Genomic DNA, 19,075 nt, shown 5'->3' on the forward strand with positions numbered 1-19,075 from the left:
TATGATTCAAGAACATTTTGTCACTTCAGAGAGCCGAGATAGATTGCACTTCAAAAACAAATTCACGCCATCAGGGGCGAACTTGTGTGTCAGATCCTCGTCACAGGTTTGTACGCAAAGCTCTCTGGTATGGAAATATACAAAATGAACTTTTTCACCAGTGCACCAGTCTGCATTTTGCAGTAAGCACAGGCATCAGAAGGGGCGACCTGAGGATCAGCTGCAGTAAACAAGTTTATCAGGGAGCCAAGACAGCACTGTTTGACCACAAGTGTAAAAATCTGCATGCAGCCTGCAGCAGGAACACTGGTGACTAGCAACACTTGAGAAATTCCCATAGAATTCCGAGCTGTCCGTCTGATCCCTGCGCCCGCTCATCAAAGCCCTCCTCCGGTGATCACGCAGCATGGAGTATGTGAAAGAATGCTGCTGGGACATAGCAGGACACTGGGGGCCCAGTGTTCCCATCTCAGGCTCCCTTACATGCCCCCAGTCATTTTTTCATGACATCAATAAAATACACAAACAAAAGTGAAAATTTGATCACAAAGTGCGACTAAAGCCGGTGCCAACAGACCCCAAGACAATATGTTTAAATAAACAGAGATCTTGGATGAGAGAAATGGCTTGAGCGCCGGAGCCAAGAGTAGGACCTCTCCCACTATCGGCTATGAGAGCTCCATTGTTTTGTCCATCTCAAATAGCCCTGACAAATTGCGCTGAATGTAGAACCTCTGTTTAAACTTGAGGCATCTTCCAAAAAAACATGCTGGCACGGCGCCAGAGCTGCATTTTCCCATCGGTGAAATCACCACCAGCCAGCATGGCTCCACAGCGCCCCTGCTGGCCGGCGCCGTGTCTGAGGAGGTGCAGGGCAACTGCAACGTGCGGATAAGATTTTATAATAAAGAGAGAATCTGTGATGTTACAGAGAGGTGATCTGGAATAACTTGCATTTTTAATTTGTATTGCAGAGCTTTGATTTGTGACATTTGCTTCAAAATAAAAGCACCTTAAATGTATCTGACAGCGACTAACAGTTCTCATTGTGCATTATGTCATAAAGGACATAACTCTCTTGCTAACAAAACCTTTCCTTCATACCTCCATCCTCCTTTTCTGTTCCCCTTCCTCTATTGTATTACCCAGCTGACAGGTGGAGAGCGAGGGAGAAAAAGACCAGACTTTTCCTGGTATTCACCATCCATGCACTAATCACGAGCTACATTGTAAATATAAAGACGACGTTATACAGTGTAAAATACCCTGATGAGAGAACGATGAGGCTTATGGGAAAAAATATCAGAAGAGATAACAATGTATGCAGAGATTAGACTGTAAATAATTGTTCCTGTCCAGTTCCACAAGTCAGAACACTGTGCATTGAATGACAGTTGAATGGTGCCACCATGTGTTAGTGTGTGTTTATTGCAGTATAGGCCCGAGCTTTATAAACTCAGTCCAATTTCATGCAGCTTCAGCTAATTTTAGAGAAGAAACACTTAGTGAATTAATTGATTGCAGAGACACTAACAGCAACGTTCAAGTCATCATTCAAGTCCAGACTTCTTTAGCTCAAGATTCTCAGTCGTGGGGATTTTCTGCTTTGTCTGTCTGATGTGAGTAAACTAAATTTTGGGGTTGAACGAAATACGACAATTAATCACATGCACTTGGGATTTTGAATAAGAGCGCTGTGTAGAAGGTAAATGAACAGAATGCAATCATTTACAAACAAACAGTTTTCCAAAGTGTTCCCGAGTCCATGTAGGAAAGCATCCTTTATCCTCGCTTGTGAACGACTGAGCCTTTCCAGGATGCTCCTTTCATACCCAGTCATGATACTATCACCTGTTACCAATCAACCTGTTTACCTGTGGAATGATCCAAACAGGTGTTTTGGTGCGTTCCACAACTTTCCCAGTCTCTTGTTGCTCCTTTCTCAACTTGTTTGAAACGTGTTGATGCATCAGATTCAGAATAAGCAGATATTTACAAAAATCAATGAAGCTGATGAGGTCAAACATTAAATATATTGTCTTTGTGCTGTTTTTAATTGAGTGTGTGTCAAAAGGGATTCCGTCTTATTTACTATGTTTTACACAGTGTGTGTGAGAGACAAAGTATGAGATAAAAATTGTTCAGCAAGGTTAAATACAGTTAAATACAAACACACAGTTATCAAACAAACTGTTATCACTGCAGCTTTCAAAATGCCAAATATGTAATAAAAATATCAGAAACTCTCTCTTGAGTGAGTGAAAAATCCAAATCTAATCCAAGTAATGAATGTGTATGAATCTAGTGCACAGGCATTGTGCCTATGTTAAAGACAATTAAAGGAGGTTCTCGGTTGAGTGCTGCACCCAAACTCCACTGAGCATGTTCCAAAAAATATAAAAAGGAAGTTATTAAATCAAGAAGGACAAAATACTCACATTTCACTTGTTTGCTTGGCTCACATCCCTAAAGACAGTGTGTCACCCGTATGTTCATGCGTGCACGTTCATCTAAGTGCGTTTGCAGCATGACCATTAATTTCTATTGAGGTAGGGCGGTCACTCTTAAGACCCTGTTTCTGTACAGTGAGCCGGTGGAAGTCGATGTGTCTGAACTCAGCCGCAAAAAGGCCAAACAGGCAGAAGAAGACCATGACCAAGGCCCACTCACACACGGCAGCCGCGGATCGATAGCCCACGTTGTGGAGAACAGCCACTGTAGGAGGGGAGAGCAGTCAAGGAGCGCAACACCAAATAAATGCACGAGACAGTAAATCAAACAGTACATGAAAACAAGTCGGAAACATATGATTCTGTATGTAGTTTCTTGTTCTGGTTTGTGGTTGCAAGCAATTTAAAGGACCGTACCAAATACTGTACATCTCACACTTTGACTCAAGATGACTGGCAAACAGTTTGGGAACTACTCGTCTTGAGTATTGAGTGTATCTGCGTTGAATCACACAGATAGGAAGGATACTAAAGATGACCAGGATGGTACAGAGGGCGCAGCAGATCGCCCTGATAGGCCCAATGCAGCACCCTCCCCGAGACGGCCGAGCCCGATAAGTTAGATACAGCTGTAGCCAGAAGTAGGCCAAGCCCACGAAGAAAGTCAGGAACGCTCCAAAAAGATGAACGCCCATCAAGACGGATTGCTAAGTGGTGCAGGCAGAGAGAGAAGAGACTTCAGTGAGCACAGAGCAAATGTTGGGTTTGAAAAATAAAAGTTTTTTATAATTTCACTTTCATTTATTCTGCGAGGCTGTTACCTGGAAGTTGCCAAGGACAGAGATCCCTATACAAGCGATGAATCCCCAAACAATGCTGAGAATGTTGGCGGTTCCATGGTCACCAAAATCCCTCACCTGCTGGAAACGGATCACCACGATCCACACGGCTGAGGGACACAGACAGAGGGAGAGGGGGGCAAAAGATGGTGATGACCAACATCCAGAGGACATAGAGTGACAGATCAGGACTGCTGTATATACAATGTTCTGTGAAAGCAATTCGTCAATCTGGAGCATGTGACCACCACCGAGGGTGTCTAAATATGCGGGTGGGTTGTTACCTAAAACAGAGCAGACGTTGCAGATCTGGGAGAAGAGGCAGCTCTGAGGGTTGTAGGTGCCACACTCACTAGCAGGAGAGTGAGAAAACAGAGTTATTCTCATTCATTCGACCTAATGAACTGGCTCATTCAGTGCAGGTCAGCTGTCCGTTCAGTTTCACGTCAGCTCGCTACCTTATGTAATCTTTATCACCTTTTTATTGCTTTTATTAGCTTACCCACCCATCTTTTATTGATGTTTTTTCAAGTAACTTTTTTTTTTGTCGGTTGCTTTTGTGTGCACTGGTCTCTGAATGCATTTTCAGCAAAGCTCTGGTGATCATTCAGTCACGGAGACTCGTCTTTGCTTCGGCCTGTACTTTATTTACCCCTCTTTAGCGTGATGACTCCTAATTTCCTTATCGTCACAGTCTGGGGCTGTTATTGAGGTATCAGCTGGTCTCAACAGTGGGCTGCGTCAATCCAATAGCGCAGCGACACACCTTCACCGTCATCCAATCATCTCACTGCTGTCCTTTTTAAATATGATTCTCTCTATCCGCCTTAGCCCATTTATTTGTGCTGCTTCATCTTCAAATCACCAGCGTCATCATTCCATCTGACCCTCAGCCTGTCGGTGTCAGCAGAGTCATCAGCCACCCCCTCCACCACCTCCACCTCCACCATCAGGATTTATCTTGCTGCTGCTCAGGGTGATGCCCTCAATTACATAATCTCCCAGTGGAGTCTAAGCGCCGAGGACTTCCTGATTAGATTCAATTATCACTTATCATCTGTTATAATAAACTTTACTTCATTCACTTGTCTCTCCTGATTAAAATAAAGTTGAGTGATTGATTGATCATGTCTCAGGACAGAGAGGAATCATACCAACCTGATATAAGGGAATCCTTCGGTGAGGTTGACTGATCCATTTGCTACAGCTATAACAAACCTAACAGGAAGAAAACAAGCATATCGTGACTGAATTCTGATTCTGATCTGACTCTTAAACTCAGCTTGTCCCCAAAGTGATGAGAGGATGAACAGTCCTTTGACTCCTGAACAGGTTTTTGTTAGTAGATAAATCCAGTTTCATGGTGAACTGTAACATGTTCTTGATATTGAATATAAGACAGGAAAAATGCAGAAAACAGGGCAACAGTGTCAATATTGCAATACAACTACTTTTAAATTTAGTATGCAGTTACAAAACAATTAAGAGATTTTCAATAAGTCAGTATATTTTACATCAAAGCTATTTTTTTAACTTAACAAATAAGTGACACACACAGTCTGGCTTTTCATGGCAAAGCTATTGTAAAATTACACAGTAAATGAGCTTATCCGGTCAGTCCCATCTGTATAAATGTCATTATTTAATGTATATCAAGCATATCAAAAACAAATTTTTACAGTGCACCTTAACGGTAGGTCCCTCCTTCATGCAAATGTGTTGCATCCTAATTGATAACCTGTATGCACAAAATACTGGCACTATGATGGAGGGCCGAAGTCTTGAGGGATGAGATTATAAAATAACAAAACTCGATATATTTAAAGGAAGAAAGTGTTGTAAAAGGAGGAAGCTCAATACTCACACACTCCAAATGCCCGCTGTGCCGACGAGAGCCAGGCTGATGGGGAGCAGAGCCCACAGCCACATGTTGCAATACAGCTGCTGCTTGGATCACAGGGGGGAAACGCGCAGGACTGTCACCTCTCCTTTAAAAAAGCAAAGCGGTCACACGTAGAGTGAAAACAGAGACGTAGTGTAGAAATAAAACATGAAAGCCTGAAGTGAACTGTGTGAGAGGGAGGACGTTTGTACTCACTCGGTGCTGAGGACCGTCTGGTAGCAGGTGAGGATGCAAAGGTCTCTATCAAACCTCCCATCCCATTTATTATCATAACGACACGAGCCGATGACGTGAGCTTTGACACCGCAGCACTTTGTCCTTATGTTTCACAAACGCAGTGAACTTTGTGTGCACCATAAATGTGATCACAATGGTCCTATAAGGGTGTAGACAGGGCAGGGCGGTCCGGGGAGAACAAAGGAAAAATATTAACGCAATATTTAAGCTCACTTCATTCCCTGCACAAGTGGTGCCTTACCATAAAATATGGCAACATTACTCTTTCTATTTAAGGGCAGGGCTGGACTTAGCATCTGTTTTATTTTTTTATTTATTTTTTTTAAGATTTACAACCTCTTGTAGAAGTTCCTCTCAGTGTTAACGGTGTTTCCTCACCTGCAGTTTACCTTTTCCTTTCTGTTACCTGAAAACACACCCCAAAGTCTAAATGCTCTAAGCAGGAACCAGAGTTTTCTGACAGTTTCGATTATAAGGAGAGAAAGAAAAGTCTCAGCGAGCACATTCAGAGGGCTTGGAGTCTAGACATGATTTCAGTCTTAATCGCAACTGTTAAGTAATACATGGATGGATTAATAATTTACTCAACTGCTTAATTTACAGGTTGATAATAATAAAGCAGGTTGTAAAAGAGGTACATATGACCTTTGGTTCTTGTCAATAAAGTTGATGAAACATTACCAATAATTTATCACCACTGTGTTATTAATCCCTGTTTCAGTTATGTTCCATGAAAACATGTAACACTGTGTGTAATTTTGAGAATGAACACATGACAGAAATTAAAACAGTATGATGGAGATGAAATTGTTTATTTCAGTTCTTTATTGAGTCCATACACCATGATGGAGTCTTGTTCTCTTGGCTTCAGTGTCAGTCATGTTTCCGTGTGTGTGTCAGAGCTCGAGCTCGATCTTGACATCCATCTTAGCCTTGTACGGCTCCAGCAGGGGGCGTACTTCTTCAGACAGGAACCTGGACACCTGGACACGGCAGAGGAAAAGCAGAGAAAGTATATATTAGTTTGATGTTCTAGATGAGCAGTCAGTTCAGCAGCTAGGGTAAAGATGAGGGGCTGCTCGTATTGTACCTGCTGGGGGGCACGACCAATAAAGGTCTTGGGGTCCAGTATGGCGTCCAGCTGCCCCAGAATGGGGGCAAAGTAGGGGTCTCGCTGGACTCTGGCCAGCAGGTCGTTATCACCGCCCTCCTGTTTGACCACGGCCGCTGCCTCCTGGGACAGAACACGAATCTTCTCGTGGCAGTCCTGGAGGAAGAAGAAGGGCGCTAGTTCAAGCACAAGCGATGATCAACCAAGGCCAGGACACAGTGAACTGCAAACCCATCATCACCATCAATACCTGTCTGTTCCCTCCAGCCTTCACCATGGCCATAATGATGTTCTCTGTGGCCATGAAGGGCAGCTCATGGCGGATGTGTCTCTCAATGACTTTGGGGTAAACCACCAGTCCCTCCGTGATGTTCTGCAGGGTGCTGAGGATGATGTCCGCCGTCAGGAAGGACTCGGGCAGGGAGATCCTCCTGCACATGAGTGAGGGGCGTGAAATGAGTAAACATGTAGAAGAACAAGACTATCTTATACATGTTAGAAAACAATCAAGCAAACTTTTGTGTGTGTGTCTGTGACCTGTTGGCGCTGTCGTCCAGCGTCCTCTCCAGCCACTGGACCGACGCGGTCTGCAGCGGGTCGGCCATCAGCGCCACGAGATGCCGGGCCAAGCTGCAGCAGCGCTCCGCACGCATGGGGTTCCTCTTGTAGGGCATGGCACTGGAACCTGGGGGAGGGCAGCACATCTTCATTCTGACGTACGGTTTACGCTGCCACCTTCATTACAGCGTAACGAGTATTTCGGTTTTTGAATGTGATCCAACTGTATGAATATACCAATCTGCTCTTTCTCAAAAGGCTCCTCGATCTCCTTCAGGTTGGCGAGCAGGCGGATGTCTGTGCAGATCTACAGACAGACGGATCAAAGATGAGCTTTAACAAGCTAATGCAACGCAATCAATGCAAATTAAAAGCCAGGTGCAGAGCAGGTTTAACACACCACTTGCAAATTTCCTTTACACACCACTAGATGGCAACACATCCCTGCCAGTCTCCAGCTTCTCGGGCTTACCTTGTGAACAGTGGCTCCCAAACTGGCCAGGCTGGACAGACAGTCTACGTCCACCTTGCGACTGTATGTCTGTCCGGTCACCAGGTAGGCTCTGTGCAGCATGGGAACAACATAATCAGGGAAGTCTCCAAGCTGTTAAATGACAGCGACCTTATAGTTTACACAATAACTTCACTATAAACCTCAAATCTCATTCCTGCTCATCTTTTGTCTTTTCTCCCATTATACTTAAAGTACAGACATGATTCTACTGAATACTGTTAATCTCATCCATTTTAGTTCAGAACTTACTTTTTGAAGGCAGCCATCTCTGTCACCATTCTGTCCAGCTCTTCCACCTGGTGAAGGAAAATGATTGTTACATTTAAATCCATCATTGTACAAGGTTTCTGCATCTTAAACTCCATCGCTGTCTACATGCGGGTGTTATACCTTGTCATGGTCCCCCTGAAAGAGCTGCAGGAAGCTGGCCTGGGTGCCAGTGGTCCCCTTGACCCCCCGGAAACGCAGGTCGTCACGGGCTCGCTGCAGGTTGCGAATGTCCATGGTCAAGTCCTGCAACCACAGACATGCTCGCTTTCCCACCGTGGTCAACTGGGCGGGCCTGCAGGCAGAGCAGGTGCAGTGAGAGAAGGACGAGAGGGAAGATATAGCACATGCAGGCATAATACGCCATGTGCGTGTTCTGATGAAGACACACGAAGACACTGCAAAGAGGATGCATCTGATCAGACCCTGCAGCTGCATTCAGACTCACTGGTAGTGTGTGAAGCCGAGCGTGGGGAGGTCAGCATATTTCTCTGCAAAGTTTGCAAGTCTGTCAATGACTCTGGCCAGCTGTGGAGAAAAGAACACAGGGTTTTGCAGAGTTGTTGCGTAATGCACTGTTATTACTCATGCACATGCAACCCTCGCATGTTAATAAGCTAACTTCTGGTTTGTATTCTGGTCTATGTGACAAAACACTGCAAAAAAATTATTTCTACATTGTTGACTTGTTACTGAACAGCTGAGGCTTGCAAAGAAAAAGAAAAAAAATGCCTCAGTTTCCATCAGTTTTATAGATGCGCAACTGGATGAGAGTGTGTGTGTGTGTGTGTGTGTGTGTGTGTGTGTGTGTGTGTGTGTGTGTGTGTGTGTTCTGGCAAACAGCTGAGGCTCACCTTAGGCAAGAGAATGTCAAATCCATCACGCAGCATAATCAGATCCTGAGGAAGAAAAACAAGATAACTTAGAGAGCATGAAAACCTTTAAAGAAAAGCACTGGGTACTTGTGGTAACTCCACGCATAATCCCAAAGAACAATTACATTTTCATTTTCTTTTCAAAGGGCACACAAAGGACAAGCAGGAGAGAAAATACAGCGCTACTGATAATGCAATCAAACAAATGCTGCAGGCTATAGTGGTGTATAAGATGCCGATCATATTTACAGTATTGTCTCCCACATAGCAGGAGGTGGCACCGAGGTGGATGATGGGAGCGGCGGTGGGGCAGCAGTGTGCGAAGGTGTGGACGTGGGCCATGACATCGTGCCTGAGCTTGCGCTCCTCCTCCGCCGCCATGGCGAAGTCGATGTCCTTTTCGTGGCTCTCCATCTCCAGAATCTGGGCGTCCGTGATGGGCAGACCCAAAGCCTGAGGAGGACAACGAGGAAAACGGCGAAAAGAAGGAGACAGAGACACAATGAAAAAAGGGAACAAAGTCCACTTTCCAAGTTACACTTTAGATTGTTGGAAAAATCACTTTTAAATACATGATGTAAAGAACTGGAAATGTGTACGTCTAGGAGAAAAAAGATGATTTATATATGCGATAATCACATTGTTGACTGTGTTCACGCTGATGTAGAGACTAACATACTAGCAATCACGTGCCACTTCAAGATGTTTGAACAGTCTGATGATGACATGCCCTCTCTACAGTCCTGACAGGCATGTGCTCTCCTCGTGAGACGCCGCTCAATATCCTGATTAGATTGTTGTGTTCTACATTGGGACAGAGCGGTCATGAGACCACAGAATGGGATGATTAAGAAATTGACTGCTGAAAGCACCTCCCTCCATCTACGTCACCACACAGTCCAAGACCCAGCATGTCAAGCCCTGCTGTGTCAGGGGTCAGACTGCGGGGAGGCTCATTCCACGCAAACAGTGACTCAACATGAGAAATGTCACTGCAGAATATAAAATTTGTTTTCAGGGAAAAGGCTACAGATGCTAGGCTGGGCTAGTAAAATGCAGGCTCTCAGGGGGCGGTCTCCTGTTACTGTGACATTCTCCGCTTGCTATTTTCACACACAGCGGCAGCCCCTGGCCTAACTGACTCTGCACAGGCAAACTGTAGCAAAGCTGAACCCCTGAGCAACACCGCAAAATACAGGAAAAAAAAGAGCAGATGGACTCTGATCAGTCCTGATTAGTGTGTGTGCGGCAGGTCATATGAGGTGATGCATGTGAGAGAGGGTCTGTCAACAGTTAACCTCTCCCCCTGCCCCCTTTAATATGACTAATGCAGAGATCACTCAGAGGAATTATGACAATTACAGAACTAGCTTTAGAGTTTAGCTGCAGAGAAATGTTAATAGATACTTTGAAATCATCAACAACCACAAAATCCTGCATGGTTAATCAAACCTTATGTGCTTTTTGATTAACCTTGACCCGCTGTGCTAAACATGAGCAGGGGGATCACATGGCTGAGCTAAATGTCAAGACGATTCAGAGGGTATTTTCTTATCGTTTTATCACAGACTCAAGCTGTGCAGCCAATCCTTGTTCAAATTCCCGAAAGGACCACAAGTTTCCAAAGAAAGCAAATATGTCAGACGAAGTTTTGGGGAAATGTGCATAAATTGATGCACAGCACATATAGAACATGGACTGCTGCAGAAATAAAAAATGTGGAGTCTTGGGTTTGCAGCCTTCATCACAGAGCTCAGATCTATTAATATAAGGTGACAGAGACTATATGTATGAACTGTCAGACAGTGACAACTGAGATGATCGTATGGGTTTGTTGAACTGATGCTGTTGGATCTTGACCATCACTCTCTATCTCTGGTTATCATCTAAAGAACACAATCAGTGCTCAGTGTAGAACAGGACACTGAGGGGAGAAGTACCCAAAGTATCTAAATGCAGAAAAATATAACAATTGTCCCATTAGTGAAGAGACATGCTTCATAATGTTTTGGACCTGACAGCCACGCAGAGAGCTCTTAAACGAGCCCTCCTTAAAACTATATTTAGAGCAGGGAACTTGATAGTGGTCCCTGAAGGTCGCACACTTCCCTTCACAGGATTAATAAAGTGTGCATACATAGACAATAACGTGAAGGGCACGTGCTGTTATCCAGCTGCAATGTGTCAAACCTTCTCCGCCTTTGCCAGGTAGATCCACAGCTTCCTCCAGGTGGTGAATTTCTTCCTGTCACTGAAGTTGTACGCCATTTCCTTGCTGGCATACCTCGACACCAGCGGTGAGCGGTACTTCACGAACTCGTCGGCCCCCTCCATGTTTGCAAGACCAGGTGGTGCCCGCTGAAACACACTCAAAGCTCCTACCCAGCACCTCCACCCGCACACCGGCAGACACTAGCCTCACAAGTAGCCGCGCCGCTTCAGCTCGTAGCGTCACGTGGATCGGGCGTTTTACGACACTACCAGTCGGTGTACGGCGTGAGGTCATAGCGTCACACTTGTAGCGGTGTACGGCAGAGTGGCCACGCTACGTCATCGCCTAATTGCTCTGAAATTGTTTGTAGAAAACAGCCGCGACGCAGAAAGAGTGAAAACAAGCCCACGGTGCGTGCACGTACGTCAGCAAACGTCATCATCATGTCAGTATAGTGACTTTTTATGGTGACTTTTTCTCTCTAATTCTCTTAGGTGATTTCCCTGGGGTCCGTGAATGTATCTCGCCATATATTGTGCATAATTAACCTGATTAGGAGCCGAGGATGAGCTCAGACGCTCAGGTGTTTTGTACCGTTTTTCTGCCCAGTATCACGTTTGTGGTGCATCCTTGAGAAATGATTCCCACTAAAGGTGACAGCGCTTTGAATTCAATGCAACCTGATAACGTCTGACAGACTTCTGCTATTTATAGGAGCTTTTATGTATTATGTAAGCTGTGGCTGCGTGTCTTATATCAATATTTAAATTTATTCATGCAGCATACATCCCGTCCCTGCCTCACAGTATTTCTGTGTCTGCAGGCGTCACATAAATAGTCGTGTTTGTGCATGATGCAGCAGCTGGGGGATACATCCAGCTGTAAACAGAGAACAGAGTGATCCCTCCCTCACTCTCTCTCCCTCTCTCTCCCCTCTCTCTGTCTATCCATCTTGCTATCTGTCCTCCTGACTGCAGTGTGCATACAGTGCCACACTGCTGCTGCTGCTGCTGCTGTGATAGGAGCAAGTGGGAGGAACAGCTTCCTCTGTTTTGCCTTAAAAATGCCGAGACATCTTCCTGAAGCTGCTGCAGCGGGGCTGGATTTGGCTTCCTGTCTCCTGCGTTGCACAATCTTTCCCCTCTGCTTGGACAGATAAATAAGACAAAAGAAGGAGCACTGGAAGACAAGGAGAGACGCAACGGAGGAAAGGACGGAAAAGAGCCATAGTGGGCTGAGGAGGTGGGGAGGGGGGGCGTGTGGAAGATAACAGGTTAAAAAAAAAGAGGGGGAGAAATTGAATGGCAGAGGAGGTATGAGGAGAGACAGGGAGGCAGGGGTAGTCACAGGGAGCAGAGGATAGAGTGAGTTACACTGCAGTAGAATGAGGGTTAGAGTGAAAGAGAGAGCCAAGAAGCATTTGAGCCGCCAGCCTTTCACACACCACTCAGGATCCGTCGCTTTCTGAAGAGGCAAGGAGAGGAAGCCACCGTGGAGGCGAGAAGGAGAAGGAGGAGGGGGGCCGAGGAGGAGGAAGCCAGAGGTTCTACACACAAGATGGCTGCTGTGTCCTCTGCCTCTGACACTGGTAAGTGGGTTTTCATCCTTTGCTGCACACACCTCGCCGCAGGTTCCTCCTTCATCGCCGCTCGTGGCGTGAACTCTCAGAGCCATTTCACATCCGCACCCAGATGTCCACGATTCTTGGGAACTGTTGCTTTAGTCAACTTCCTGTGTTTAGCATCACACATGGAAAGTGTCAGCAGCAGTGAGTAACAGGGGTGAATCAATAAACTTCCTCCTCGTCTTTCTCTTTCTGTTCTCCCTCTTGTCATCCGCTCAGCAGGCGTCATTCCTCTTGCCACTCTCCTGTCACGCCGTTTATCGAAAAATGTGTCCTCCTCGTGCAACTTCTACTTGGAGAAAAATCATATCCTGTCCACATGCCAATCTCTCTGGACGGAGTCCAGGGTTCCTACCCTCTGACCCAATTTTTCCAAAGGCTAAGGACCGAGGAGAACAAAGAGGAGGCTTGCTGGGAGGGGGGTTAGGGGGAGAGACGAGGGAAGGGACAGGAATAAAAGAGGAGGCAGCTAAGGAGAAGAGGTATAAGGTAGCAAGGAGCTGAGATAAGAAGGGGAAATCTGAGGAGTGAGGACAGGAACGAGGGAGGGAGGGTGTGTGAGGAGAGGAGCTATACGTTGGAAAGATTGCAAAAGTTTCATCATCCCCTTAAAGCACTTTGAGGATGAGACGAGGCTTTAGAGACCGAACAGGAGGTTTAAACAGAGCAAAGCATGAAGATCATTTCCTCTGAGGTCGCAGTTAGAAAATAAAACCAACAAACCCATCCTCGTGGGGGGGTCTCCAGTCTAATCTTTCTGTCTTTCCACAGGGGACCCCAGGGGCCGACACCCCCCTGAGCGCAGACTGCTGATCCTGGGTGGGCCACAGTCTGGCAAGACCTCCACCGCCAACATCATCCTGGGGGATGAGGTCTTTGACTCGGGGACAGAGACCACTCACAGCAACGTGGGCCAGACGGAGATCTACGGCCGGCGGGTCACTGTGGTCGACACCCCGCCGTGGGCCATCCCCAGTGAGCCAGAGGACAACGCCGAAGCCGACAGCAACGACAACGCCGCCGCCGAGTCAGACAGCCTGCCGCAGCCGCCGCCGAGCCTGGACAGCGAGGGGCCGTGCATGGGGGCCATTCTCTGCCCCCCTGGACCCCACGCCATCCTGCTGGTGGTGTCGGTCACCCAGCCCTTCACTGACACCCAGAGGAGGGCCGCGGAGGAGCAGCTGGGGGCTCTGGGGGGAGGCACCTGGAGGTACTCCATGGTGGTCTTTACTGGGGTGGACAAGCTGCCTAAAGGTGTGTTCATTGAGGAGCACATAGCAAACACTGGAGAGGCCCTGCAGTGGCTGGTGGAGAGATGTGGAAGCAGGTACAGCGTCTGTTTTCTCCCTCACTCCTCTCCCTTTGAATTCACAAAACGCTGGCTCTAAATGAAGGAGCATGTTTCTGTCAAGTCTTTGTTAGTACTGTGCAAGCAGAACAGTCACAGATAATTAGTGAAATGTGTGGTTGGAGCAACAGTGAGGCAGCAGTTCAGTACACAGCTTAAAAGGGGATTTTTGCACATCAAAGTGTGTTTGTAGCTCTTGGGGAGTACTACTGCATAAAAACGTTGTGTGAAGCCGTTTGGTGCTCCAGAGGGAGCTGCATGAAATAAACAGACCGCCTCAAGAGATGTCGCTGGAGCCATCCAGTCAAATCCAGGGGCGTGGAGTCAGCACCAGACCTCTGTCACCCGCTACTAGCATAACACACCTGAATTTCTGACTGAACAGTGCAGTGCATCGTGGGTAATGTACGCAGCCGGTTTGACAAGGACAAAGAATGCGTGAAAACGACAGTATCTCTGGTTTGTCCGTTGTTGAGTCAGATTGCAGAGCGCTGCTTTCACGGGGTGACGCCTGCATCTGTGCACATCTGATCTTCTAAACCATTAACTCCTGTTCGTATTAATCGAAGACTGCTCCAGCGTGTTATGTTCTGTCTCTAAAGTTGGATATCCTGACTTTTAGACCCTATTATGGTTCAAGCCCCCAGAATGCTTGATCCTACATTTTATATTTGATAGTGTCAGGCTTCCTGTAAAAAGAATAAAGTCTCACGCCCTCTGAGATAACCTTGATGACATCACTATGACATCATCAGGGTTATTTTTTAAAGATTCGTTACAGCTCCCTTCTGAGCCGCAGCAGATATTATACAAGTGTTTGAACAGACTGAGTAGGACTTGTCATGATGAGGTAAGGTGTGTAAAAGCAGTGGAGTGCTCCTTTAAAACGTCTTGTTTTTTTTCCACCTGCAGGTACCACGCCTTTGATAACACCCGGAAAGACACAGAGGACAACACCCAGGTACCCGAGCTGATGGAAAAGGTGGAGGAAATGATCACTGACAACCAAGGTTTGCTTTCCACGCCAAGTAACAGGTTCAGTCACTCAATAATGAGACTGCACGCAGGGCGCCACGTCTGCCGTTTCTGTATTTTAATCATTGCATTATTAATGAGTACACCAACTGTGTTAGAGAAGTGATTGAAAACAATGAATAATGGATCGTCGCTGTCATGCAGGCTGGTACTTTGAGGTGAACGAGCTGATTTTACTGGAGGAAGAGCAGGCCAGGAGAGCTCTGGAGGAGGAGAGGATGAGAATGGAGGAGCACGCTAGACAGAGGGAGCAGATGATCGGGGGACCGCCCAGAGGTGTGTATGTGTGTGCCTGTGTTTGTGTGTGTGTTTGAATCATGTGGTGAAGGGGGGAGATGAGTGCACATGTTTCATAATGATGTTCCTGGGAAAACGGGTGTTCTAGGAAATAGCTTACTCATTGGTCAATCAATATTGCTTTAATTCCTGATGGCATCCCATTCTCTCACACTGTTTGTCTCCGTGTCTCATTCATTTCTTTGTCTGTCTGTCTTTCGGGGTTTACAGAGCTGAGGCTGCTCTTGCTGGGCTGGAAGGGCGTTGGGAAGAGCTCGGTGGGGAACTCCATCCTTGGCCGGCGGTACTTCGAGTCGGGCCAGGAGACGGAGCTGTGCCTTAGGAGGCAGGCGCTCGTGTCCGGTCGTCGGGTCACCATCGTCGACACACCGGGTTGGGATTGGTTCTCGGTGAGGCGGACCCCAAAGCGCATCCGTCAGGAGTCCCAGCGCGGAGCGGCCCTCCTGCGACCCGGACCCCACACCCTGCTGCTGGTCCTCCCCGTCGTGTCCTCGCTCACCGCCAGGAAGAGGCGAACGCTCCTGGCTCACATAGAGACTCTGTTTGGTGACAGCGCGTGCCTCCACACCATGGTGCTGTTCAGCTGTGGTGATTGGCTGGGCCGCACGCCCATCGAGGAGCACATTCTTAGAGGCGGGCGGGAGCTGCAAAGACTACTCGAATACTGTGGGAACTATTACCACGTCCTGGACAGCAAGACCCCTGGCAAGGACAGGAGTGTGTCCGTCCTCCTGGATAAGATAGAGGAGATGATCAGAGAGAACGGAGACAAGGCTTTCCTCCCCATACAGACCGAGTGGTGTAAGTCACACAGTTTGATTCTCCTGTATATTTGTTCAGCAGTCTGAAGTTTGTGTGTGTAATCACTGAGGTTTCATCTGTCTAACATAACTGTGTTGCATTTGACAGTGAGCGAGGAGAGCTCTTACTCCTCTGACAACACCGAGCCTGAGGACGACTGTCGAGGATGCCAGCTACAGTGACACGCTCACGCTCAAAAGGAAAGCGATCCGGCTTTTCATCCTCGTTCTGAGTCTTCAACAGGCCCAGATGACGCCTTGTGTAACTTAAACCTCATCTCGATCGCCCGCCCCGTCTCCGAAGAGCTCCGGGGAAAACAAACGGTCCGGAACAGGAGTCCCGTCGTGAGTGGCTCTTTATTCGGCGTGTAAAAAAAAAAAAGACCCAACTCACTGATCGCTGAGCCAAGCTCGACCTGGACTGTGAGCGCGATGAATGAGCACGCCTGACACTAACTGTTCAAAACACTCGGTCAAACCCAAGAGGAGGGGAAGTGTCCCGCTTCTGCTTCAAGGGGGCGGAGCTCGATCCCTGTTCCTGAGCATGTACACAGATATCAACTGCTGCTAAAGAGACCCTGTTTCAACACTGCAGAGTAAAGAAGTACTCGTCACTGTAACTGTGTTCAGACCGCACGAATACAAGTTGAAAGCGTAAAGTCTAAACCCAAAGGCGGATATTTTAGATATGACCATGACCAGTCAGATTTGGAGGTAGGACTCGTGTCTGCAGTAGGTTTGTCACTCTTGGTATTGGAAGACTAAGAGGAATGTCTCAAAGTATGTCTTGTACCATGACTGGGCTTTACATTCTAATAATAATTATTGTGTATTTCTGCATCAAGTGCCATTTCTGTCATTCAGTTCAGGTTAGTGGTTCAGAGGAAACGGTTTGAGTGAAAGCCACTAATTGAGTGCTGAACCAAAACATGGACAGTTACAAAAGATAATGACGTGTACTGGTGTGTGTGCACGCCAGTTTAAATGTGAGTCTTGAGTTGTTTGTGAACACTAAAAGTACACCATCACTCATGAAACACCCGGTATCTTTCCGATGTTTCAAGCAGGGGCGATGTTAAAAGCCCTCATCGTTAACATTTGGTTCGTTTCTGCTCAGGGAGTCGGGGTTGAAATGCTTCCTCCAGGGCAAAATCTGGTACGTCTACAGGACCGCTGATTAACGCTGACTGCTAAACCGCGGGTTCATTTAAATTGGAGTGTTTCTGTGATTATTTGCTTCAGTTTGCTGGAAGTCAAAGAGAGCCAGTGTCTGCGTTTTTGGTTGTCTTGTGCTAAAAAAGAATAAGTTGAATCTAAAGCAGCAATATAGTCATTCTTAGCGCACCTCTGCTGTAGCATTCATGCACAGGAGCAGCTCTAATAGCAGTAAGGAAAGGCTGTATTGAAACTGTGTGCAGTCCCAGATCCCTGCGGAGCTACTTGGGCTGGCTCTGCTTCGCCGTTCGCGGTCATGCCACCCAGCACATTTATCGACAAGGCAGATTCAGCTACGTGCCTCAGCATCAAAGCGTGAGAGTGGGAGTGCGGCCCTGCAGCAGGGCAGTACCCTATAGGCTACATCGAGCTTTCGCATGCTACAGAAACAACATAACCTCATGAACCATACGAGCTCACATAGGGCTTTTGCTACCTTTTTCTACATCTTTGACACATCTGCTCCTGACATCGATCATGGTGTTTTGAAAACAAAAAATAAATATATATATATGTATTCAGCTCTCAGAGGCATGTTAAGACACCGCATGCAGATCAACCAGTGCCTGTGGAGTTGAAGGCAACCTCACTTCTTATTCCTCTGACTCTTGCTCGAGCCAGTCCGCGGGATATCCGGTGTAACATCACATCGCTCTACCTTTACAACTGCAAAAAAAAGTGAAAAAAAGAGAATTCACGCTCTGAAAGGTACTAATAAAAGTATATATGTGGCCGATACCACTGCCATGCTGTAAAATTTTATTTTATACCAATGACGTAGCCTATAAAAGACACCCCGACACTGCTTCTGCCTATGCTTTACTGACTGTGCTTCATCTAGTGACGTAGGCTACCGCGGCACTTTGTGTAACAAGCATGACTTTACAATTTGATATGAGGATGTTTCAAACATTCATGTGGAGTCTTCAGGAGTCCAACTTCACCTGTGAATATGTTGTATAAGTCGTGTATATTTGCAGTGTAAAAATATGTCACGTTGTATGCTCTTAGCGAAGCACTTTGCACTGTGTAAGTTCTACCACTTTACTGTAGCCAAAGTGACGTTACTTCCTGTGTGGTCCTTCCTAAATGGTGATTGCATCATCAGTACTTTCTCATTCTCAAACAATAAAAGTTATGGATATATTGTTGTGTATTTTTGGCTTTCATCTTATTATTTTACTCCTTTTTTTATCTTATGTGTATAGGACATACAAAGCAGATAACCCTGTGGAAGAAGCAGTAATTGTGCAGTATTGTCACTAGGTGGCACTGTTGTTACCTGTTGTAGTCAGATTTGTCTGTCAGCAATCCCACACAAGACTGTGGATTATTACACTGAGGAAACTGTTTAAAAAAAGAAGAAATAAGCAATAAAAATGTGAAGTAAGGCTTTTCGAGTGTTTAATAGAATAACAAAAAGAAGTTCAAGGCTTTTATGTGGGTGCAGACAAAACAGTCCAGCAGGCCAGTAATTCTTTAACTTTTCGCAAATTAGTTTATTTTAAGTTTACCTTTCCAAAACGTACTGTTAGTAAAGGTAAAGGTGTACTGTAGGCCCACTGTGAAAGGTTTGAATAATGTTGGCTGCTTTATCTGGTTACTGTATGTCTCTATGTAACAGTAAATGAGGAGAAGATGTGGCCTTTCATGAATAGATTGTTCAGAAAGTCATAATCCTGAAACTGCGCTTGAAAAATGAGGGTATTTACATCCACAGAGTTAGCCAAGTCTTTTTTTTTATTCTGAAATGTTTTTCCTGTTGTAAGAAGCTCTGCACCATCTTGACT

The 19,075-nt window shown here is 46.2% G+C and overlaps 3 protein-coding genes across 3 annotated transcripts; 1 reads left to right on the forward strand and 2 right to left on the reverse strand.

Moving 5' to 3' along the window:
- Positions 1-2,301: 2,301 nt before the first annotated feature.
- tmem150b (transmembrane protein 150B) lies at positions 2,302-5,218 on the reverse strand. The gene is made up of 6 exons (XM_041957897.1): positions 5,154-5,218; positions 4,448-4,507; positions 3,574-3,641; positions 3,272-3,399; positions 2,980-3,157; positions 2,302-2,715 (listed from the first exon to the last, which is right to left on the reverse strand). Exons 1-6 carry the CDS (start codon positions 5,216-5,218, stop codon positions 2,507-2,509), a joined length of 708 nt encoding a protein of 235 aa, XP_041813831.1. The 3' UTR covers positions 2,302-2,506.
- A 925-nt stretch (positions 5,219-6,143) lies between these two features.
- On the reverse strand, positions 6,144-11,209 carry adsl (adenylosuccinate lyase). Its single transcript, XM_041957100.1, has 12 exons — positions 10,945-11,209; positions 9,004-9,207; positions 8,734-8,778; positions 8,328-8,407; positions 8,003-8,174; positions 7,862-7,908; positions 7,571-7,661; positions 7,336-7,405; positions 7,078-7,225; positions 6,791-6,971; positions 6,520-6,696; positions 6,144-6,412 (listed from the first exon to the last, which is right to left on the reverse strand). The coding sequence occupies exons 1-12, from the start codon at positions 11,086-11,088 to the stop codon at positions 6,326-6,328; spliced, it is 1,446 nt and encodes a 481-aa protein (XP_041813034.1). The 5' UTR covers positions 11,089-11,209; the 3' UTR covers positions 6,144-6,325.
- A 900-nt stretch (positions 11,210-12,109) lies between these two features.
- si:dkey-110g7.8 (GTPase IMAP family member 8) lies at positions 12,110-18,423 on the forward strand. The gene is made up of 6 exons (XM_041957336.1): positions 12,110-12,554; positions 13,362-13,917; positions 14,851-14,948; positions 15,118-15,249; positions 15,481-16,071; positions 16,180-18,423. Exons 1-6 carry the CDS (start codon positions 12,524-12,526, stop codon positions 16,251-16,253), a joined length of 1,482 nt encoding a protein of 493 aa, XP_041813270.1. The 5' UTR covers positions 12,110-12,523; the 3' UTR covers positions 16,254-18,423.
- The last annotated feature ends 652 nt before the right edge of the window (positions 18,424-19,075 follow it).

Source organism: Chelmon rostratus, chromosome 17 (genome assembly GCF_017976325.1).
Source record: "Chelmon rostratus isolate fCheRos1 chromosome 17, fCheRos1.pri, whole genome shotgun sequence".
Classification (NCBI taxonomy): Eukaryota; Metazoa; Chordata; class Actinopteri; order Chaetodontiformes; family Chaetodontidae; genus Chelmon; species Chelmon rostratus.